Raw genomic sequence first — 24767 nt, forward strand, 5'->3', positions numbered from 1 at the left:
GCCCCCATTCCACTGGGAACTGGTAGGGGCAGCTGGGGCAGTGGAGATATAGGTGGGCTGTATACCTTCTGGGGTTAATTATTTTATTACCCCCATCCACTAGGTGAGGAAAGAGGGGTGGGTACTCTTCGACTCCCTACCCTTAGTTAACAGAAATTCTTCATAGGAGTTTTTCAAATCAATGGCTTGTTCTAGTTCATTGGTTTTCATGGTTTTCATAAGCAAAACAAAATCCTTGTTGGAACTCCTGTTCTGCAATAGACATCTGCTGTACGTGATCAACAATGGAAAATGTCACTATTCAAATATACGTGTGTCTATAGGATATGTACACTTTTTTGTTTTGATTTTGGTCCATTTGAATTTGGACAACGAACTTTGTTTCCTGCCCTTTTGGAGCGGATTAAATTTGGTGAGCATTTCCCTTTCCCTAAATATGTTGTCACTCACTCTCACACCCTCTCTCTCACACTTACATGCTCATTCACACACTCTGTCAATGTCTGCCTACCTTCTCTTTGTCTCCACTTCTTGTTCTTCATGTCCTCTTTTGTCTTCTTACGTCAGCTTTCTACAGTAGTCCACTCATCCCTGGTCTCTGCAGCGTTATTTCGACCTGATGTTGTGGTTCCGCGACAGGGCAGAGCCAAGGCTCAACTTTGTTGTAGAAGTACTACACCTGGTAGGAATAATGCAGACAGATCCGTGGAAAAAGAGAAAGAAGTGTTTCTGCTCTTCTTGGATAAAATCACTGCCAACCCACCAATATCACTTGGTACAAGCGTATGGAAACAGTCAGGTTATTTTGTTTAAGATATGCCTGTTATTTTTTTCCAAAAATGTAAGCCTCTTTTCTTATAATATCACTTATAGTAGTTCTGTGTGATAATTTATGAATGAATGCTTGGCCCCTCACATCAGTTGACTAGTGCGAGTGGCATAGACAGCTGGCTGGCAAATTCTTGAAAGCAGCTCCCAGATCAATTATCTAAAATAAATACCATGTTTGCTTTATGGAACCCTGAAAAATACCTGGCATAAAGGACACATCTGCCCCATCAAACTAACATAACTACTTCAAATAGCATAATAAGGTCGTACGGCTTTGATACAGGTAAAATACAATAGTTTAGAATTTAGGTATGCCTATGACACATGCAAAAAAAAAAAATGTATTTCTTACCTTTTGCTTTCAATAGTGCATTCAGTGACAATATCTTATCTGTGCCAAACGACAAGGGCACTGAACAAAAATTGTGAATGTAGCAAAATTTTGCATTGGAAATGTTTGGACAGTTATCAATACTGGAAATTATTTTTGTAATGATGCATTTAGTTGGATTTTTTTTTAATTAAATTAGCAGAGTATTTTAAACAGAGCCTTTAATGAACTGAGCATTCATTTTTTTTCATCCAGTATTTATATTGCTTATTGATAACAATAATTATTATCTATATTATTAAAGCCATCAGCCATGTCAGAACATGGGCTCTGGACAGAGAAGTATTTCAGAACATTATGAGGAAGACCACTCAAACAAGACATGAAGAACACAGAAACTTTCTCAAGAGGTAAAAACATAAGTTACATAATTAGATAGATACTTGGGATGATATTTTACCTATCGCCATATTATAAATTGTTACTGTATGTTTTTTCATAACGTTGGCATCTTTTGTGTTTTACAAGTTTTATTTTTACTTTCTACTTTCTCAGGGCAACTGGCTTGCAGATCTATTTGCTGACATTCACTCTCTGCTCCTGAAATAAGTGATGCGAATTTATACATCTAAAATACCTATATTTATTACAAAATAAAAGTAAAGTTTGTAAAAAAAAAAGCACAGAAAAACTTTGTAAGAAGGCCAGAACAAAGAAAATATCTACATGTTAATTTCATTTGTAGAGCTAGTGCTTGCAGTAAATAATTACATTGCAAAACTAATACAGGCACTTTAGATGTTTTATTCAACATTAGTGTTCAGATTATTTTTAGTGCTTAGCTACGTTTAGATAAGGTTTCTAACCTAATGAGATTTTATTACCCTTGGTTACCACCAAACAAATGAATCAATCAATATATTCTTTTCTTATTTCACAGTGTATCTTTATTGAAGAAGCTTCCAGAAGATAAATTGATGAAAGTAGCTGACTGCTTAGAAGTGGTAAGCCATTCATTTTCATATCCAAATGGAAATAGAACAATTTTGCAGTGTTTGTTGATAATTCCAAACCTATCTCCAAATTGTCCACATCCTCAACATGGAAGCCTATCAACAGGCCAAATGTCAGAACTATGGAGGTTCAACAGCTCTGCATAGTTTTTTTTTTTCACTTGGACACATTATGCATGCCATATGGGGGGTATTTTTAAGACTAAAACATACTAAATGAAAAACATGTGGTTAAAGAAATGGCCTCATGGTGTAATTTTTCCCAGTTGACTGTAACAATGATCTCCTCAGATATCTGTTCGAGTTCAGTTATTTTCAGTTCACCCCAAATTATTACCCAGGCTTTAAAGGTTCTCAAAGCAAATGGAAAAAAGTTAATGATTTTCTACACTCAAATTATACTGCTTTATCAGTGATCAGGCACTGTGGCCGAACAGTGCTAGAAATACTTCTAGCTTCGGCTTCTATTAAATTAACTACGATATATTTTAGTTAGTTTTTCTTAAGTGATTGTGTTTTTTTATTTTTATTTTGTTAAGTGGAATGTTGATATGACAAGGTTTAAACTTATATAAATTGTTTTGCTGTATGTAATGGCTGCGTATAAAATGATATGGCAATGGTACAAAATATGTTTTTTCTAGTAATCGTTTCTCAGTGTCATACAGACAAGTAGCTATACAAAAAAATGTGTAAGTACAAATATACTCATGTGAAGAGAGATTTCAACTTTTTATTTGCTTATGTTGTAATTACTGGGGAAAAAAATGACTGTAAAAGTTTATACTTATGTTGGTCAATTTCATGCCATTGCAATTTTTTCTCTATCTCTAAAATAAAAGAATGTGTTATTCTTAAACAAGAGGGCTCATTAAACAGTAACTGACATGCACGTGAAACAACTTATAAAGAGGGTCTAGTTAGTTTGTTTTTTTGGCTAGAAACATAATATGGAACTTAGCCACTAGAAATACGTGGGCAGGAATCACACACTTTCTTTCTGAAAGATTCAACAGAAAGAAACTATTTTCAAGGTGTTGACTTTATGTCACTCCCGTGTTCCTGATATAATTTCTGAAGAAAAAAAGCAGCCTTCTATTGACAAGTAGTCAAAGGCCATTTTGCACTTAAGTGTAAATTACACCAGTAATGTATCAATGAGTATTTCATACAAATTCCCTAGTGTGGGTTATTAATTCCGTGCCATGATGATACAGTGTTTGCTCTGCCATTTCTCATGGTTTAGGATGATGAAGTCACTCAGAACAGGTCTTCTTGGATCTGATCCCTCCAGAGAACCTGACCATGTAACGTAATACTGACACAGATGTTACAAATTAATAATTCAGCGTAATTTTGCTGAAGAGCTCAATCATTTTTCTTTAAAAGGGGAAAATGTGTTTTTAATAGAGTACTTGGATGACACATGTAATAATCAAGGGAGAGTTCTATTTGGGTCCCATATATTAAAATGAAGAGTAATAATACAGTGAGAACATTTTCACATTTCGGGCAGCATTTTTATATAATTATTTAAATCATTTCTAGAGCTGTTTTTTCTTACCTTTTTATTATGTTAATATCTTTAATAAATTAAACTAACATTTTACTTTTAATGCAGTTCACATTTTAGCAGTTTGATTGGCTAATTAAATAATGCACGAAAGCCACAATTAAATAGCATCTGTATGCTATATATATTAGATTAGGCTAGCAGGAAGGGGATAAGCATATATTTAATATTATTAGGTAGTGTGGGACTTAACTTTCTATGTTGTCACTTGTGTGTTTTAACCCCTAAAAGCCTTAGGCAACTTTTTCCTTTTTTACACTTAAGGACCAATAGATTTTTGCAACTTTTCTATCTTGTTTGTAAGCATAATCCCCGCTTTTTTTTGGAAACTATACCTACTTAAATAAACCGATAGGAAAAAATATTAATAAAATGGGGGAAAATTAGTGAAAATGAAAACTATACATATCCAGTGTGTATATATATATCGTAAAAACAACAAACAAATGTAGTTAGAAATGGTTTGGTGCACTGTTATATGCCTCCCTCTGCCCTTGACAAAGTGCAGATGATTGACTCCTCAAGCAGCAATTCTGCTGCCAATCGCGACTGTAAATAGCTTAAATAACAGTTTTGTGAGGATGTAATATTTAAGTGATACAACTATATAAGCAGGCTCAGTCCACAAGTGATCCAGTGATCTTTACCTCCATAGCTCCATAATCGGGTTCTCAGATCAAACGGGAACACCACCCTGTATTGCCTTGTATTTATCAACTTTGAATAGATGGGGGGAAAAAGGCAACATTATGAAGTAAAAATAATTGTTAATGTAGTCCAAAATCGATAAAAGCCACAATACGATAGTGATGGAGACAAAATCTATTTGTGCAAAACAGGGAAAGCAAACGTGTTTCGCACAACTGTGCTTATTAAAAAGCCATTATATGTAACACCCCCGGTCCTTAAAGGGATAAACCTTTAATGCAATATTTTAGTTGATAACAGATTTACTCATTTTTAGACATCTCTTATTTTTAGATCTATATTTGCCTTACATCCAATTAAGAAAAAAGTGTAAATTAAATGAGATTATCCAGAGCTAGGCCAGGACATTGTGGTACCTGGATGCAAGAATGAAATGCTGCCAAAAGCATACAGGCCCCAGCAAATTGCTGCACTATCAAAGTGCCGCCTGGGTCTCATGGACCCACTGGGACTTATGTAAGGTCCGGGTGTGAGTTTACCAATGGAATAACAAATGTCCCCGCTGTCTATATTGGTGCCTATGGATGCAAATGTAGCATGGGACTTGTCTTGAGTTTAAATTGAGTATCATTTGTGATAAAATAAAGTCTTTTCAGGGCTGATGATGTGTTAATTGCCTGAAACTTGCAAAGAAGTGTTTTTACCAAACTACCTATTTTTACACGTTTCCATAAAAAATGTATCAAACCTACTTATGGACAAACTTTTATTTCTTATTTGGTTATTAATTGTTGTTTTTTAGAAACAGCTGTGTTTGCAGATTCCACGTTAGTTTAAATAGTCCTGGTTTAAACATTTTAAAATGTTTTGTACAGACACAAATATCAGTTATTTACAACAGGTTAATCTTCATTTGCTTGTGGTCTACCTCATGTAGCTTAGCTGTTCCTAACACTGTTTATATCTGGTTTAAAAATAATTTATTAAAAGTGGCAGAGTCTAACACCTGCATCATGTAGAAAAGATGAAAATAATAATTACTGACAGTATACAGTTCTTCTTACCCCAATGTTTTGCACCAATGTTACAATATAAATGTTGTTTATGGGCCCGTAGCACCAGCTTTACCACCCTTCCGGATTTACTGTTAGGCCAGCGCTGTGAGCTGCGCTTCCTTAGGAACAACAATCAGAGCGCCGGAATAGGAAGTAATTTGTCGGTGATGAGTATATGTGTTTTAGTAGTTGTTGTTAGCACGTTATTGTGTTATTATGAGTTTGTGTGTCAGCGTGTGGTATTGGAGTGTCAGGGATGAGCCTAGGGTTAGTTGTGACTTGACACCACTAGCCCTTGGCTTTCCCCTGTCCTCATAAGGTGTGCTTATGGGAGGACTCAAGGCACTCCGGTGGGTTGAGCAAAAGGTGGGTCAATGGGATGGACATGGGTGGGCTGATGGGAGAGGCATGGGGGGCCAAGCGTTAAGCATGTACTGGCCGCCAAGATTTCTGATGGCGGCCATGAATACAACTGACATAAGACACCACATATTACTTATGTTAATCTATAAAAACATGTACATCTATAAAGCTGTAAAATACAAGCTTTTGTGGAAAAAAAATTGAAATGGCATTATAAAAGACAGGGCTACATTAACTACCTACGGTATGTCAGATTTTAGTTGTGTGTGTCCTGATTGATATATTCTGAAATTAAATACATAAAAATTAAGGCTGTTGACAGGAACGTGTTTAAAAGTATAAAACAGTATGGCCTATTTTGAAACAAAACAAAATTAGAATTTGAACTAGTTCATGCCAGTAGGGACATATGAAGAGCTTCTACAACATTTTGAAAAAGAAACTTAAAGACATAATATATTAAGAAAATATTTAAATGGTGGTCAGTAGATTTAATGCTGAGTATGGAAGGCTGATCCTCATGTTACCATGTAAAACATGGGGTTTTCTCAGGGTGACTTCCCATCAACCAAGGGTGTTGCTAAGTTTCAAAAAGATCTGGGGTAAGGCTCAATAAAATAATATGCATGCTTGTGGGTTTCCTCTGTGAATGAAAGCAGCGGCACTTGCATCATGGGGAGCCTACGTTGTCATGGGGACAGTGAAATATCCCCCCTTTTTAATTATTAATTCCTGTAGATGGTAGGGTCTACCTTGAGTGGGTTTAGCCTACTCCCAACATTTCTCACTCTGACACCATACACTAACACATACACTTTAACACTTTTGAGGGGACAGCACATTTACACTGTTATACAGGCTGTACACTCACTACTTTACATTGTAGCAGAGTGTCATTTCCTCAATTTTGTCACATGAAAAGATATAATAAAATATTTACAAAAATGTGAGGGATGTACTCACTTTTGTTAGATACTGTACTTGCACACACACATCCTAACACTATACATATACATACATACACACTTACTTACACTCTGTTTCTCTCTTTCCCCCTCTCATGGTCTTTCTTTTCCCTCAGGTCTGTCCCTCACTATCTCTCTCTCCCACTCTTTTGCTGTCATTTCCCCTCCATCTTACCTCACATGGAGCCTTGTCTTCGGTGCTTTTACTACAGGGACACTTACCATTTGTTATGTGACCACGCTGGATGCCTCAGGGACGCTCCTGGCTAGGAAGCTGAGAGCCGGACAGGTAGACGTTAACTAGGATTGGACCCCCATTATTTTAATCCAATCTCAGTGTAATCTTACATATTTTTAGGGTCACACACTGGAGCTGACTGCTTCATATTCTACACTACTTTAATCATATGTGAATAGCCTAACTTGTTATTTTTTGCTTCTGTCTCACAGATTAAGATGTTGCTTAATTACAGTAATTTATTAGAAAATATAAGAATATAAATTGTAAAACAAGTTATGGTTTTCTTAAGGAACCGTTCAGTGCCACAATAAACAAATCACTACAAAAGAATATAATAGGCTATTAAAGATTTACAATTTATCATTGGTTAAGCGAATTTAGTCAGCCCCCTGGAAAACAGGAACCAAAGACAGTATACCTGTGTATGTGTGTTCTTTAATCTATAACATTTATATGGTACTGGATATATGTTATGTAAGTCATCTATGGGCAGATAAAAAAAATATATCACATGGACATTCAAAATCCACTTAGAGGTCCAAAGATGTTCAATGTCCTATATACGGTATACATTGCATTCTGAAATTGGGAAGCTCATCAAAAGTGTTACATTTAGGGTACTGCAACAGGACAAAACAATTATTATTATTTTTTTTCCTTTGACCTTCCCACCATTAACCTTTATACTATTTGCCTCCTAAGCTAGTCTAATGCTAATTCTTTTAATATAAAAAGGTCTAATGTCTTCTGGGTTATCTTACTCCTTTTTCAGGAATACTATGAAAAAGGAGATTACATTATCCGAGAAGGTGAGGAAGGAAGCACATTTTTCATCATTGCTAATGGAAAGGTAAGGCCAAAGTTGTGATGCAATTTACGATATTATCAATATATACCTATTTACACTGGTGATGTACAAATTCACTATACTTTGTTGCGTGTACATAAATTGGTGTCAGATAAGTCATACTGCTGTCGGGTGAGGGCTGGCACCTTCTAGCCCAAGGGGCTGCACACTCCCTCTTGAAGACATACACAATCAATAATAAAACACATACAGTTTCAAAGCTATATACTGTATACACATGGACCAACATGGACCAACAATTATTTTTCATTTAGTTTTTTGGTCAGCCAATGAATTATTTTTCCTACCCTTTTGGTTTCGATGAAATTTGTAGGAGTTTTCCTATTTGGAAACAAACTTTGTTGTCACTCATTTTCACACCCTCTCACGTGCACAATTTTGTGTGTCTGTGGGTAGTTGTGCCCATTCATCAAAAAAAAAAAAAAAAGCATTTTTGCAGAGGAGAAGGCCTGGCTCGCACTTAGCATTCCATATCACAGACCCTGAAAAACAGCGCCAGACCATTTTCCCTCCTCCACCAAACTTTACAGTAGGCACTATGCATTCCAGTAGGTAGTCTTCTTCTGGTGAAGCGCCGGCACCCGAGACAAACGCCTCACGCTTCCAACACAGGAGTTGAAGGTAAGTGACCGGGATGGGGTTAGGGAGAGAGAGGGGAGATCCTGAGAAGGGGGGTTAGGGTGTGTGTGTCTGAGTGTGTGTGTGTCTTACTGTGTGTGTCTTACTGTGTGTGTGTGGTTTCCCAGATAGCAGTGATTCTGATGAAGTTTTTTTTGTTCAAAAATGGGGGTGCGTGTTATACACCAGTGCGTGTTATACGCCGATAAATACGGTATTTAAATTTCATATAAATTTGGGTTAAGGGAAATGTGTACTTATAGCATGAGATGTGGTATAATAAAGCCACCCATAACTGCTTCAATACTATTTTTTTATGAGCTTGAATGTTTAATTAACCCCTTAAGGACCGGGCTCATTTTTCGTTTTGTACCCTGTGGGACCGAGGCTGTTTTGACACTTTTGTGGTGCTTGTGTTCAGCTGTAATTTTCTCCTCACCCATTTAGTGTACCCACAAGTTATATATTGTTTTTTTCAGGACAAGATGGGCTTTCTTCAGATACCTTTATTTTGATCGTATCATCTTATTTACTATAAAAAAAATAAAAAAAACATGGTGAAAAATTGAAAAAAAACACATTTTATGACTTTTATTTGAAAAATCTTTTACTCACCTAAAAAAGCAAGTAAAAAAACTAGCTAAATAGATTCTACTACTTGTCCTGAGTTTAGAAATACACAATGTTTTTATGTTTTTTTGCTGTTTTTTGTAAGTTATAGGGCAATAAGTACAAGCAGCGTTTTATGATTTCCAAATCTTTTTTAACAAATCTGGTCAGTCTGCCTCCATCTCCTCTTTGGGACATCTTTGAAGCCGGTTAACTCAATTTAACCCCGTCAAACCATATATTTTTGAAAACTAGACACCCCAGGGTATTCCAAATGCTGTTATTTTAACCCTTTCCATGCACCAATTATACAACTACACTTTGTCAAACTTTGTAATAGTAATTTTTTTTATTTTTTTTTCCACACAAATTGTACTTTAGTTATAGATATACAGGTTCTGGTATATGTCACTGTCAAACAACACCCCAATATGTGTTCAGGAACATCTCCTGAGTACAGCGATACCCCACATGCATGGGTTTGTCAGATTGTTTGGCTGGTAAAAGGCTACTTTTGGGGCATGCGTAATTCAGGTGGTCATTTGGTCATTCTGCCTCCATCTCCTCTTTGGAATATCTTTGAAGCCGGTTAACTCAATTTAACCCATTCAAACCATATATTTTTGAAAACTAGACACCCCAGGGTATTCCAAATGCTGTTATTTTAACCCTTTCCATGCACCAATTATAGAACTACACTTTGTCAAACTTTGTCATAGTAATTATTTTTTTTTTTTTTCACACAAATTGTACTTTAGTTATAGATATACAGGTTCTGGTATATGTCACTGTCAAACAACCCCCCAATATGTGTTCAGCAACATCTCCTGAGTACAGCGATACCCCACATGCATGGGTTTGTTGGGTTGTTTCAGATTTAAAATGCCACATTTGGGAAGTGCGCTTTTTTTCTCCATTTTGGTCAGTCTGTACCAATGCCCTATCTGTGAGCTAGGCCACTCCAATTTACCCCATCAGCCATTTTTTTATATATTAGACACCCCTTGGGTATTTGAAGTGCTTTTATTTTAACTCTTTGTTGAGATTTTTGAGAAATTTTAGCACTTGCTCAAAATAATAAACTTTATTTTTTAATTTTATTTTATTTTTTTAATACTTTTTTTATATTTTTTTTTACACATTTTGCTGGTACTGGATGGTTCATCTAGTGACATCACTGCATAATTATTTTTAAATGTTAGCACATTTTTTTTATTTTTTTTTTCCATTTTTTATTTTTTTTTTTAATATTTTACTAATCACATAGTGATTAGAAAGCTGGGCTTCATTGACTTGCATGGTTGAATGCAGTACCTGTATTCAACCAGCAAGTGGAGCCAGTTCTCTAGAGGGTCTGGAGACCCTCTAGCGAACTTTTTCGTCTTTATTGTTGTAGTTCCCGGGCCGCCGCCATCTTACTTGATGGCGAAGATCACCGGCAGCGGCCAGAGGTAAGTGTTTTGGTAAGTGTTTACTTACCCAGAGGTAAGTGTTTGGTGTCGCTGGATGCCTCCCGATCGAGGCATTCCAGCGACACCATTTAAGTTTAGGAGGCGATCGTTGATCGCCTCCTAAACGCTTTTAAAACGGGCGTCCGCCGCCATACAATGTATGGCGGCTGTTGACGCCCCGGGGAGGGGCCAGACATGGCCCCCGATGCCGATCTCGGCCTTGCTGAATGCCTCGACATCGAGGCATTGCAGCAAGGCCGTTTAAGCGAAGAAAGTGATCCTTGATCACTTTCTAAGCTTATTTAATTTTTTGACGGTTCAGGACCGTCAAAGGTCATTTAGTGACCTTCTTGTTATGACGGTCCTGAACCGGCAAAGGTCGCGAAGGGGTTAAAGACCACAGATGTAATAATATTATGGTTTGGGAAGAGACTTATATTAGGCATAATTCAACAGGGTTTTAGTATTGTTTTATTCACTTCATTAAATAATGAACCTTCCTATTCCTGTTTATGAAATAATGACTATGGCATAAGCTATAGAAAGAAACATATGTGCCGATCATCTATAGAAATTCTAATAGCTGGAAGTGGAATGAAAAATATCACAGATGTAGTTATTAATTAAATGCATAATTATTCTAAACCATGTGTTCTAATGAAATTTGTTCCTGCATTGTACATGTATTAGTTTGATTTGTAAGTAGACGTGTGCATTCATTTTGGCACGAACTTTAGCTTTAATGAGTTATTATTATTATTATTATTATTTATTGTTTTATATAGCGCCATCAAATTCCGTAGTGCTGTACAATGGGTAGACAGGACAAAACAAGTAGTAGGTAACATAACAATTTGACTTACAGAGACAACAGGTGAGGAGGGCCCTGCTCAAACGAGCTTACAATCTAGAGGTTGCCCTTTTCGTGCGTTCGTACGAATCAAAGATAACGAGAGCCATCTCCGACGAAACTGATGAAAACTGCAAAAGTTCTAAAAATTTGTCATGATACGTCCATTTGTCTTTACTTACAGCCGCGCCATTACAAGCCGTTTTGGCGATAGTGTGTAGGAGGGCACATATAAACGAGTGATAGGTAGAAGTAGCCAAAAAAATTAAGGTTATATGATTGATGAGTTCAACAATTGCTGAATAGTAAATATTGGTGGCAAAGTCCAGACCTATTCTGAGTATGTGTGTGTATGTATATATATATTTCATTCTTAAGCAGCCACTTAAGTTTAGATGTTTGGATATCTGTAATTAAACCGAGGCTCGGTCAATAAACTCGTCTAACCATAAAAGCATTGTGAGCTCGTTCTTCAAAGTTACTAATGTTAAAGGGCGACACTGGATTCAACCTTCAGCATGAACCATTTAACAGGTTAATTTCAACCGGTGTTATATATATATATCCACCGGTATATATATATACCGTATTGGCCCGAATATAGGCAGCACTTTTTTCCCCCACTTTAAGTCTTGGGGGGGTGCGGCCTATATTCGGGGTCTAGCGCCCGACGCCCGGGACATGCAGTTCCGGACGCCGGGCAGGCAGCAGGGTTAGGATACAAATCCCCCGCAGCGGTGCAGGGGACCTGCATCCTACTCTCTGATACGCTCAGAAAGCCTCCCCTGCCGGCACTTTCCACGGGGGGAGTGCCGGCACGGGCGATTGTCTAAGCGCATCATGCAGACGGTCACCGGCTGCGGCGATGCGCGTAAACAACCTCCGCTGCCGGCATGTCTGCACGATGTGCTTTAACAATCTCCCTTGCCGGTAATTCCCACGAGGGGAGTCCCGGCAAGGGAGATTGTTAAAGCACATTGTGTCCCCCGCCGGCCTCACAAGACACCCGGGAGGCTGCTTTGGTAAGTCGGGGGGGGGGTTGAGTGGCAGCATATCTCGAGGGGGGGAGGACAGAGTGGCAGCATATCTCGAGGGGGGGAGGACAGAGTGGCAGCATATCTGGAGGGGGGGGCGGAGTGGCAGCATATCTCGGGGGGGAGGGCAGAGTGGCAGCATATCTCGGGGGGGACAGAGTGGCAGCATATCTCGAGGGGGGGGACAGAGTGGCAGCATATCTCGGGGAGGGGGGACAGAGTGGCAGCATATCTATTACAAAACTTTTTCTTTTTTAAAAAAGCACCAAACTTTTAGGGTGCGCCCTATATTCGGGTGCGGCCTATAGCCGAGCCAATACGGTATATACATATATATATATATATATACATATATACACATATATATGTATATATATATATATATATGTATATATATACATATATACACATATATATATACAGTATATACATTTTATCTCTATTGTAACCTTTTGAGCAGGACCTTTTTTACCTAATGTATTAATTTGTCTTAATCTCTGTAGCGAGTGCTGCTAAAGAGGACAGTCGATTTTTACTTTCACTTTACAATAATAGCATTGGCAGTTGACCGGGGCAGATCTAGCAAAGCAGAAACTGAACTGTGGCAAAGTGCCACGTTTAAAGTCATTGAGCTTTTCAGTACAACCCACTGCTAGTGTGTTTATGGAGATGTGCCTATGTTGTGTTTGATGTTATGCACCTGTTAGTTGTGGATGAAACTCAATAATTGGAAGTGTCCACAAACTTTTGGTTATATATTATAACTGTAGAACCTTTTAATCACTGATTGATACAACATCTGGCTTTTTATCCCTATGCTTCATAATCAGTGGGGGAGAGAGCTGGAGACAGTACTTATAAACACATGTCATACCAGCTGTGATCACTGTGATTGGTTACTACAGCAACCACCTACCAGTCAGATCCCCAAGTATTGCCTTGCAGCCCTCCACACTGGGACCCATGTAGGCGCAGCTGTCCATACACTCTGTCTATGTAGGCACAGCAGTAAATTTTACTTTCAACCTTCCATGCTGTTGCAGTGGCCCTAGTTTACATGGGGTCATAGAACATCCATTTGCACAAATAGGTTACAGAGGGTGTGAATAGGTTGACATTTTACCTACATATATTTACCTTAAACACTTGGCTTACGTTTTACTCTGTCTTTGTTTTAGTTGCAATTCTGGTTCTTAGTTAAAAAGTGTTGTTGCCATTGAAATTTTAACACTACTAAGGTGAAAATTATTTCAGCAGCTGCAGTTCTGTTAGGGCAATTTTATGTGGCATTATCACAGCACATATATAAACACAAACAGAAGTACTGTACTGGCCTGGTTATAGGCCGCATCCTTATAGGTTGGTGCTATTTTAAAGAAACATTTATTTTTAAAGAAAAAATAGGAGAAAAGTACAGCCTTAAATCGTGCCAGTACGGTAATACTCTTCTTTTGAAAATAACTCTCTCAGGGGTTCCTCAATCCTGAATTGTAACAACAGAATTTGTTCCACTAATTAAGTCTTAGCCCGGACTGGTACAGATATGGGCGGAGCACTGTATACTATATAGTATACTATACTTTATCTTCTGTCTTCTCAGTACAACTATACTAAAAAAATATATTTGGATAAACAGGTCATGCTAGTTTCTTCTTTATTGGTCTTTTGTACCCCTCTTCACTAACAGAGTAATTTATTATGCAGAGCCGGCCTTAAGTGTTCTGGCGCCCTGTGCGGACTACTGCTCTGGCGCCCCCCATCCCCCCGAAAAAGGTATACATATTTGGTATTCCGCTACACTATACAGCCATATATCGCTTAGCCCGCCACTACTTCAAAGTACCCCAATTTCGGGACATCATATCTAATGTTATATGGCTATATTGCTTACCCTTTCCGTTCTGTATTTTATGGTCAACTCTCAGCAGAGCATGAAAGCATTTCCTATATTTTAAATTGAAATATCTGCAGATATTTGCATTAAATTGGTTGTGATGAGCACATAATATTGCATATCACATTTTTCAGAAAAGGAAGTAGAAACTGCATTCACTACCCCCTCTCCCCATCTAATTATCTGCCCCTTCTCACTTTGTACCCCCTTCTCACTATGTACCCCCTCTGCCCCTCCCCTTATTATCTGCTCTTTTTCACTGTGTACCCCCTTATCACTATGTACCCCCTCTCCCCCTTCTCACTGCCTTCCCCCTTTCTCACTATGTACCCCCTTCCCCACTTCTCACTATCTATCCCCTCTGCCCCTTCTCACTGCCCCCTCTGCCCCTTCTCACTATCTACCCCCTCTCTGTACTTCTCATTATTCTTACTACCTTGTTGCCGGAGTCCTGCGGTGGGAGCGGGAGGCGTCCGTCTTCCCGCTCTGCCGTGGTGCACGCTTCACAGCTGAGCACCGGAATATGACTTCATATGACGGAGTCACGGAGAGTGAGGGGTGCCAAATGGTTGCTGAAAACTTCACGAGCGACCGCTCGGCCCCCCTGCCCGGGACTTAAATTAAAACATCGGGTTTTTGTGTGTGTTTGTTTTTAACTTTATTGAACATCCTCCATGCTAAATAAAGTAACAAAAATGTATTTAACATGGAGGATGTTAAATAAACACACAAAAAAACCCTGATGTTTTAATTTAATTTCCGGGCAGGCACCCCTGCTGCCATGGCGCCCTGTGGTCGCACACCCCTAAGGCCGGCCCTGTTATTATGTATGATATATATACATAAAACCCTTACCAGGGGAGCATAATTAATATTCAAATGACAATTTACAACTTGATTCCATGTAAGAAAAGCTGTGCATTACAGACAAGCAAGGGTTATATTATGCACAAGTATAATATATACAGTGACATATGCCTGTGTGTGTGTCTCATCAGTTCCATACTGTGTCCCTGAATAGCAGAAATAAAATGTGGTCACCCTAGCCTTCACTGGTAGAGTGGTCGCTAGTTTGCTGTGATGCCTCCATAACGTCTGTGCCCCCAAATGGCTTGTCTGTGCCATGTTTGCACCCAAAAGGCTTGTCTAAACCATCTTTGCCACCGAAAAGAGGAGTATGAGTTTCAATGATCATGAGAACGGTGAGAAATCGGCCCAGAACTACACGGGAGGATCTTGTTAATTATCTCAAGGCAGCTTGGACCATAGTCACCAAGAAAAGAATTGGTAACACACTACTCCATGAAGGACTGAAATCCTGCAGCGCCGACAAGGTCCCCCTGCTCAAGAAAGCACATGTACAGGCCCGTCTGAAGTTTGCTAATGGACATTTGAATGATTCAGAGGAGAACTGGGGGAAAGTGTTGTGGTCAGCAACCTTCCCCCAGCAAGGGCATTGAAGGGCATTGAAAATGGGTCGTGGATGAGTATTCCAGCATGACAAGGTGGAGGTGAGAACACACGGCCAAGGCAACAAAGGAGTGTCCTAGCCAGTCTCCAGACCTTAATCCCGTGGAAAATGTGTGGAGGGAGCTGAAGGTTTGAGTTGCCAAACGTCAGCCTCGAAACCTTAATGACTTGGAGAGGATCTGCAAAGAGGAGTGGGACAAAATCCCTCCTGCGATGTGTGCAAACCTGGTGGCCAACGACAAGAAACGTCTGATCTCTGTGATTGCCAACAAGGGTTTTGCCACCAAGTACTAAGTAATGTTTTTCAAAGGGGTCAAATACTTTTTTCACTGAGTAAAATGCAAATCAATTTATGACTTATTTGAAATGTGTTATTCTAGATTGTTTTGTTGTTGTTATCCTGTCTCTCACTGAACAAATAAACCTACCATAAAAATTATAGGCTGATCATGTCTTTGCCAGTGGGCAAACTTACAAAATCAGCAGGGGATCAAATAATGTTTTCCTTCACTGTATAGATGTTGGGTCACATAGTGTAGGTTAGCATGCACTCAATTACTTTATTGGATTTATTTAATAATTTATTTAATAGCAAACCAAAAAAGGATGTTTGTTAGCAGCAATGTCTTACCTAGCAAATCATTGCACTGTTCCACTTAATTTATTTAAGCATCTTAAAACTAAATGCAGAGTTAGAAACATAATTTCTTTTATCATGTAAAAGTTTGCCTCATTTATATATTTGCAAGGAATGCTTAAGACACAAAAACAGACATTCATATGTGTTGTTTTTATGTAGACGTTTGCTTTAGTATTTACCATATTCAAACAAAGTAATTCTTTGTCTACCTAACATAGCATCTAGAATTCAAATACAATAAAGATACTTTGTAAATTGCCACCGAGAGCCTTGCCAGCTTTTTACAGAACCAACACTTCTGGATTATGGATCTATAATGTTCATCAGAAAATGGGGTAAAAAAACTACTTATTTTGGGAACATAAGGTTTTGGTCAGTAAAAATCAAGTTCAACAGTCATTTTTCATATAGCCTTCATTGTAAAGCATTGTGAATTTAACATTACCAGCCCACTGTAAATCTTGTTTTACCTAAACACAAGTTTGATGCCGATATTACACCTCACATGCTGTATAATCTAAACTATACGGTTTCATATAAATAATATTTGTCTTCACAGGTAATGGTTACGCAGAGTACTGAAGGGTACCATGAACCCCGATTAATTAAAACACTAGAAAAAGGAGATTACTTTGGAGAGAAAGCCCTTATCAGGTTTGTAGATTATGTGCTACCATATTATTTCAATTGATTTCACTTAATTAGTCCCACAAAGATGATTTGTTATCCTCTTATGTGTATGTTTTTCTCTCTAATTGTGTCATAATACCAACAGCAATAGTCTACCCTCTACAATCTTAGAAAAAACAAACATTTTTTTTAATATCTGTCAAGGACACAAGTGGCGTAAGAAAAAATGCTAACATACTAACATACCGTATTTACATAAACACTAATGCACGCACACAGTAACGTACTTACTGTATTTGTTCAATTATAAAATGACCCTGAAATGGGATTATTTAAAAGTGGAATTATTGAAGATCGTCAAAAACAAGAAGTTAGCCTTTCGTAAATACAAAAATACCCAAAGTGAGGAAGATAGACAGATCTATAAGATTAGGCAGAAAGAAGCAAAGCAAGTTATAAAAGCTGCCAAATCACATGCAGAAGAACGAATTACCCTGTCAGTAAAAAAAGGGAGATAAAACATTTTTTAGATATATAAATGAGAAAAGGAAAGTAAAACAAGGATTAGTTAGATTAAAAACAAAAGAAGGAAGATATGTAGAAGACGACAAAGATCTAGCTGACTGTCTGAATGAATATTTCTGTTCATTTTTTACAAATGAAAATTAGTCATTGGGTAGATGTGTTTATCAAGGCAGAGGTTCTACTTCAGTTGTCTAAGGTAAAGACAAATAAGTTGATGGGGCCTGATGGGATGCACCCCAAGTTATTAAAAGAGCTTGGGGGTGTACTAGCAAAACCGTTAACGGATTTATTTAACAAATCATTGGTAAGGGAAGTCGTCCCAGGAGATTGGAAATTAACAAATGTTGTGCTTATTCACAAAAAAAGGCAGTAGGGAGCAACTACAGGCCAGTAAGTCTTACATCTGTAGTGGGGACATTAATGTAAATTATGTTAAATGATAGGATTGTTGAACATTTGGAGTCACATGGGTTTCAAGATCAAAAGCAACATGGGTTTACCTCAGGAAGATCATGCCAAACGAATCTTATTGATTTTTTTGATTGGGTGACTAAAGTAATTGATCAAGGTGGTGCAGTAGACATTGCGTATCTGGATTTCAGTAAGGCGTTTGACACTGTCCCACATAGAAGACTTATCAATAAACTGCAATTTCTGAGTTTAGATCCCAATGTTAGATGTTGGATTAGGGAGTGGCTGAGTGACAGAAAACAGAGGGTTGTAGTCAATGTATTGAGAGCAAGGTCTTGTTACCAGTGGGGTACCTCAGGGTATCTGTACTTGGACCCATTCTATTTTTATTAGTGATATTGCAGAAGGTCTTGATGGAAAGGCATGCCTTTTTGCTGACGACACAAAAATTTGCAACAGGGTTGCCGTTGTACAGAGCACTGGTGGTACCTCACTTGAAGTATTGTGTACCGTATGTCCAGATGAGGATATGTTGGAGAAAGTTCAGAAAAGGGCTACTGAAATCGTTCATGGATTACAGGATACAAATTACCAGGAAAGGTTAAAGGATATTAACATATATAGCCTGGAAGAAAGACGTGACAGGTGGGATATGATAGAAACATTTAAATACTACCACAACAAGAGGACATGGTCTTTTGCTAAAGGGGCAAAGGTTTAAAGGTAACATCAGAAAATATTACTTTACGGAAGGGGTAGTAGATGCATGGAATAGCCTTCCAGCAGAAGTGGTAGATGTTAATACAATGAAGACATTTAAGCAAGCATGGGATAGGCATAAGGCTAAGCTACATATAGGATAAGGCCAGGTACTAAGGTTGGGCAGATTGGATGGACCGAATGGTTCTTATCTGCCATCACTTGCTATGTTACATACACACATACACACCAAAGATACTTAAACACACACTAGCATACTTACTTAAACATGTATGTGTTTGTGTAAATATGTTAGTGTGTATACACTAACATATTTACATGCACACACCCAAAACCCCTGCCCTCCTCCTTTTTTCATCCACAAGCCATTGACAGCTCTTCTGCTTCCTCACAGTCCTTTCTGCCTACCTCTGAGCACCGTGAAATGGCACCATATCTCGTTGCTCAGTTTCAGCTAATGGACTGAGGGAAAGGGGCTCCCTGACTCAGCAGCCAAAGAAAGGGCAAGTTCAGCCTCTGGTTTCCACGCGAGCAGTCCCACTCCTCAACACGTCCCCAAGTTAATTCCAACAAGAGATCCTGCACTACGTGTTTCATGAGCTATGACTCACTTCATCAGGGGTGATAAAGCTATCTTTAGTGTAAGACCAAGGACTGATTGAGATCTGAGTCTTACATCAGGAAAAATGAACAGACCACATGGGCCAAACGATTCTGTGTAATAAAAGTAATGTTTTAAGTTCTATATAAGTACGGGACAATTTACAATAATTCTTTGTTGATTTTTGAGTTAGGGATGGGTTTGTCTCATGCTGTAAATATTTCGGTTTTCAGTTTGTTTATTGGTTGAATGTTAGATCCTCTTAATACCTTCAGCCTCTTTATCCATGCAGTGATGATGTCAGGTCAGCTAATATAATCGCAGATACTGATGTGGAGTGCCTAGCCATGGACCGAGAGTAAGTAGCATTACAAATAAGTAAGTAGAAGTACAAATGAACATCTCATCCTTAAATGGCTTGTAAGGTGCAATTAGTTAAAGACTAGTTAAATACATTAAACTTTGTATCACTTAGGATGTTTAATCAAACTGTTGGAACTTACGAAGAGCTCCAAAAGTACCTTGAAGGTTATGTGGCCAATCTAGCCCTCGATGATGAAAGAAGACATGCAAAGTAAGCCTTATATACTGTTTACAGCAACTTTTATTTCTATCCTGAAATATATTACCTAGTCATTAAAGAACTAGTCTTGGTTTGTTTTCCTTCTTCTTTAAATATTTATATGCAAAACTCATTCATGTTCTGAATACATTTGTATTAATGCTATGTTCTGTACATTTTCCAGGGGATCAACAAATGGACAACATGGGACAGCTGTTTCTTTGGAAATGATTCAGATGAAGGAAAAAGTTTCAAGATTTTCATCTCCTTTTGAGAACCTAGACATTATCACTACTTTGGGTGTCGGAGGATTTGGAAGAGTGGAACTTGTAAGGTCTACTTCATAAAACACTAAAAAGAATATAAATTTTTTTCACATATTATCTATGGTACACAGCAGCGCCTATTCCACAAAATCTTTATGGATATTTCTGCTTAAACTCAGATGAGCATGGACCCAATGACCACCTGAACTTTTTCTAGATGTCAGTTATCACTCCAAGCAGCATATGTTTTGAGGATGACCACATATGAGAACAGATCAATCAAGCATACAGCATGCCAATCCATCCATGCCATCGCTACCTATTTTAAGAGAATGCACCATTGGCGATACCTAAGCTTTGATCTTTTTCAGAAATGATGTACAATGAACAATTTGTAAATGTTGATTTGCAAGCACCAACCACTGAACCAACGTATCTATTAAAAGATAGGGTAATTCCCATCTATAGTTTATTGAGGGTAGTGTATGAAACAACAAAGGAAAAATAATAAACCTAGCAGAATATATTTTAATCATGCAGCATTGTGTTACGTGATCACGCGGCCAGGTTTTTTTTTAAAAAAAAAAAACCTTTTCTAAATTGTTTGCGACTGTGGTGGTGGTAGTACAACAGTGGTATATGTACTGTATAATTTGACAAGAAAAATAAAATGCCTAGTCCTAGTTTTGTGGATGTGGAATTAAATTGTTTATTTTTTTGCAGGTAAAAGTGAAAAATGAGAACTTAGCATTTGCTATGAAATGTATCAAAAAGAAGCACATAGTAGAAAACAGACAACAAGAACACATACATTCTGAAAAGAATATTCTAGAAGAAGCCTGTTCTCCATTCATTGTAAAGTAAGCAAACCATTGTATGTTAAAGAGTATAATCAATTTTAGACAGTGTACATAAAGGTGTATGTTTTTAACATGTGTTATAACTGAGCATATTTTCTTGTGTTAAAACCATAACACATAACCATTGAATGAGTAACTGTTATTTATAAATGCAAATTAAACAGTCTAAATTTCAAATTGTGTTTAATAATTTCAAAATGAGATTTTTCCATTAAACTCAAGTGGCCAGTCAAGTGAAAAGGTTGCTGGTGCAAACTCTTACTAGCAATCTTATTTGAGATTATGTGAATGGACCACAATGTGTAGAGGATGTAAGTCTTACTTAGTCTTACTGTACTTATCTAGAGTGCGCTAGATAAGTGAAACAGCCTCCCAGCAGTGGCAGATGCTAATTCAGTGAGGGAATTTAAACAGACATTAGATGTATCCTGAGTCTAAAATGAGGCCAAGGACTGATTAAGTTTGAGTATTTATAGCAGAAAGGTCAGATGGTTCTTGTCTTATTCCATATTTTCACTATAGGTAAATGATAACCATCCAACAATAATGCACGACATATATTTATTATATTTAGTATATCTTAATTTATGCTTGATGAAAACATTGTATTTTAATTTTTTTAGGTTATATCGTACCTTTAAGGATAATAAGTATGTGTATATGCTCCTTGAAGCATGTCTTGGAGGGGAGCTTTGGAGCATTTTAAGAGACAGGTAAGAATTATGGGTATCACTTGAGTTTGAAATCTTTTTAAATGAGAACATTCCTTAAAGCAAGGCCTTGCATGGAAGTGATTTTATGTTTTTAACCTGCTGATTGATATATAAATGGTAGTTAAAGACTTCAGAGTTCTCTTCATGAGGTACAAGGGAAGCAATTTTACTATTGATTTCAGTGAACGTATATTGTTTTTCCTACTGTGTTACGTTAACCATTTACACCAGCCTCTTTCACCTGCCATCCTACTCCCCACCAATTCTGATCAAAACACACTTCACATCTGATTTCTTTTGAATGGCCTCACATTTATTCAGAAAAAATGTAAAGTGGATTAAAAAAATAAGTAATTCATGTAACACATTAACCCTTAAGGACAATGGGCGGTCCCTAAACCCATTGAAAACAATGCATTTTGAGCCCGTACATGTACGGGCTTTGTCATTAAGGGGTTAACAAACCATGTGTTGACAATGAACCCTAACCCCTCCAGCCACTAGCTACAAAACAACAGCTTAGAAGCAACTACACTTCCACCACATTAAGTGCACCTGGAAACACACATAACGGTTACTACTTTCCTCAGTACCCAATATTTTGTGACTCCCTGACAACACCACGGAAGAAGATTTGACTGCCTTAAACTTGACCCTGGCCCTTCCAAAACACTCGAAGCAGATTCCGCACCATCTTGAAAACCTACCCAAACAATGTCCAAACCAATATTATTGAGCTGCATCCCGTCATCCAACAACAACCCACCAAAATCCTGCAGATAATGCAATTCAGTTCCCCATTATGAGCTACAAATCAAGATACTGATTTGTTGTCCTTTATTCGAGCCGCACCATCCCCCATACCTCCTGCGGGACTATCTTAGACCAGTCCACCAAAGGAAACAAGACCACAACCTTAGCAAGTCAAACTTAATGTCCTTGATTAACCGTTGAATAGGTACCATCCACAAGTCATTTTCACCTGCATGCACCAACACAATATCAAGATGTGTGACCACCTGTGTTTGACACAACTTCTTGGAGCATGTTTTGCCAGACCATACCATGAATTATAATTCAATGCACCTGCACCTCAGTGGAAAACTAGATACTGTCCAAAAAACCTGAGAATTCATACCAGTATGCATCCTCTGCCTAAGAAAAAAATGAACAAAAACAAACCGATTATTACAACTCCACCCCAACATCAATTTTATTTATTGCAAAAACGATGGACAAATGTAAGATCTGAAGCTTCGAGAGTTACAGCATCCTAAGTGCATTATCGCCTGCTCCAACAGACTCCACCTTGCTGCTTCAGTGGCAGTGCCAATGCTAAAAGAATGGAATCTAAAATCTTGCTGCAAGAGCTCCAAACTCTGCATATTTGAACACTATCCATAAATTGAAAATGAGACAAAACAGAGCCGGACTGGACACACAAAGCACTTTGGCACTTACAGAACTACCCAAAACCCCCTACCAGCCTTGTCTGTCTTGGAGTGCTGTGTCAAAAAAGCTAGTGAAACCTCTGACGCCTATATATTCTTAGCTAAGGTACCACCACCCCCAGCTCTGTTCATCCTAACAAGCACACCCTAAAAAAGTGAAAATTGACCCCCCATCAACATATGCCTTACCAAAATACATTTGTGCTCGAAATTGAAAAAATTCTCCCTTGGAGAATTGGTAATATATGTACCATTTTTAAAGAAATCATGAGTAAGCAGGCAAACCACATTTCTTTTACCGTATTTGCTCGATTATAAGACGAGGTTTTTTCCAGAGCAAATGCTCTGAAAAATACCCCTCGTCTTATAATCGGGGTCGTCTTCTCAGACCCCCCAAAAAATGTCTGCTGGGGCCATGCTGCTTACCGGTCGCGAGCAGCGTCTCTTCTGTTAGAAGCAGGAGGACAGGAAGCTTGCAGCGTCCTCACAGAGCTCTATCTCCCCCTCCCTCCTCTGGGGGCGGGGCCAGAGAAGTTGCTCTACAGCCGGTCCCCTGCAGAAGTCTTCGAGTGAGACATCTGCAGTTCAGGTAAGGGGGTGGGGGAGGGTTTTTGGGTAAGTATGTGTGATTAATGTGTGTTTAATGTGTGAAGTATGTGTGATTAATGGAATGAATGAGTATTTAAATGTGTTTGTGTGTGATAGCATGGATGTGTAAGGGGGGTGGGGGTTGTAGCATGGCATAGGGAGGCTGTAATCCCACTACTATCATCCCCAGGTTCCAGCATGTACTGGCTGCCTTGGCTTGATAGGAGTGTGATTGCTGTTAGCAGTTTGATATAGATATATATATCTATATCAAACTGCTAACAGCAATCACACTCCTATCAAGCCAAGGCAGCCAGTACATGCTGGGTTAAAAGGCATATCATGGGGCTGAGTGCCATATAGGAGGTTAAAATGCATTTCTGGACCTCCAGAAATGCATTTTAACCCCCTATATGCCACTCAGCCCCATGATATGCCTATATACCTCCAGAAATGCATTTTAACCCCCTATATGCCACTCAGCCCCATGATATGCCTTTTAACCCCCTATATGCCAGAGTGGCATATAGGGGTATAAGGCATATCATGGGGCAGAGTGGCAAATAGGGGGGTATATAGCATTTATGGGGGCAGAGTGGCATAACTGGGGGGAGGCAAGTTGGCAAATAAAAGGAAATTTAAAAAATATATTTTTCTCAATCATAGCTTTTATTAAACATGAAAAAATAATTTACATGAATTAATATTTACTGGTAAAACTTTTTTCCTATAGGGTCGTCTTATATTCAGGCTTTTTGTTTTTTTCCTAAATTAATATTTTGATTTTGGGGGGTCGTCTTATAATCGGGGTCGTCTTATAATCGAGCAAATACGGTATTTCTTATGGGATTCATATTCAACTATAGGTTATACCAGAATGGCACAATCATAAAACAAAACATGGCAACAAAGCAAAAAATTAAATGACTCCTGTTCAAAAGTCTGTTTCCCCTTAGTTCTTAATAGTTTGTATTGTCCCCTTTAGC

General features: G+C 38.2%; 1 protein-coding gene across 1 annotated transcript in view; it reads left to right on the forward strand.

The window, feature by feature from the left end:
* Positions 1-24767, forward strand: part of PRKG2 (protein kinase cGMP-dependent 2) — a 56979-nt gene that overhangs the window by 16869 nt on the left and 15343 nt on the right. The window contains exons 5-13 of the mRNA XM_053463236.1: positions 1467-1572; positions 2103-2166; positions 7793-7870; positions 17014-17108; positions 19634-19699; positions 19817-19915; positions 20088-20232; positions 20893-21029; positions 21653-21742. Coding sequence (XP_053319211.1) covers positions 1467-1572; positions 2103-2166; positions 7793-7870; positions 17014-17108; positions 19634-19699; positions 19817-19915; positions 20088-20232; positions 20893-21029; positions 21653-21742 — 880 coding nt within the window. The remainder of the gene's footprint in view (positions 1-1466; positions 1573-2102; positions 2167-7792; positions 7871-17013; positions 17109-19633; positions 19700-19816; positions 19916-20087; positions 20233-20892; positions 21030-21652; positions 21743-24767) is intronic.

This window comes from Spea bombifrons, chromosome 1 (assembly GCF_027358695.1).
Source record: "Spea bombifrons isolate aSpeBom1 chromosome 1, aSpeBom1.2.pri, whole genome shotgun sequence".
NCBI classification, from domain to species: Eukaryota; Metazoa; Chordata; class Amphibia; order Anura; family Pelobatidae; genus Spea; species Spea bombifrons.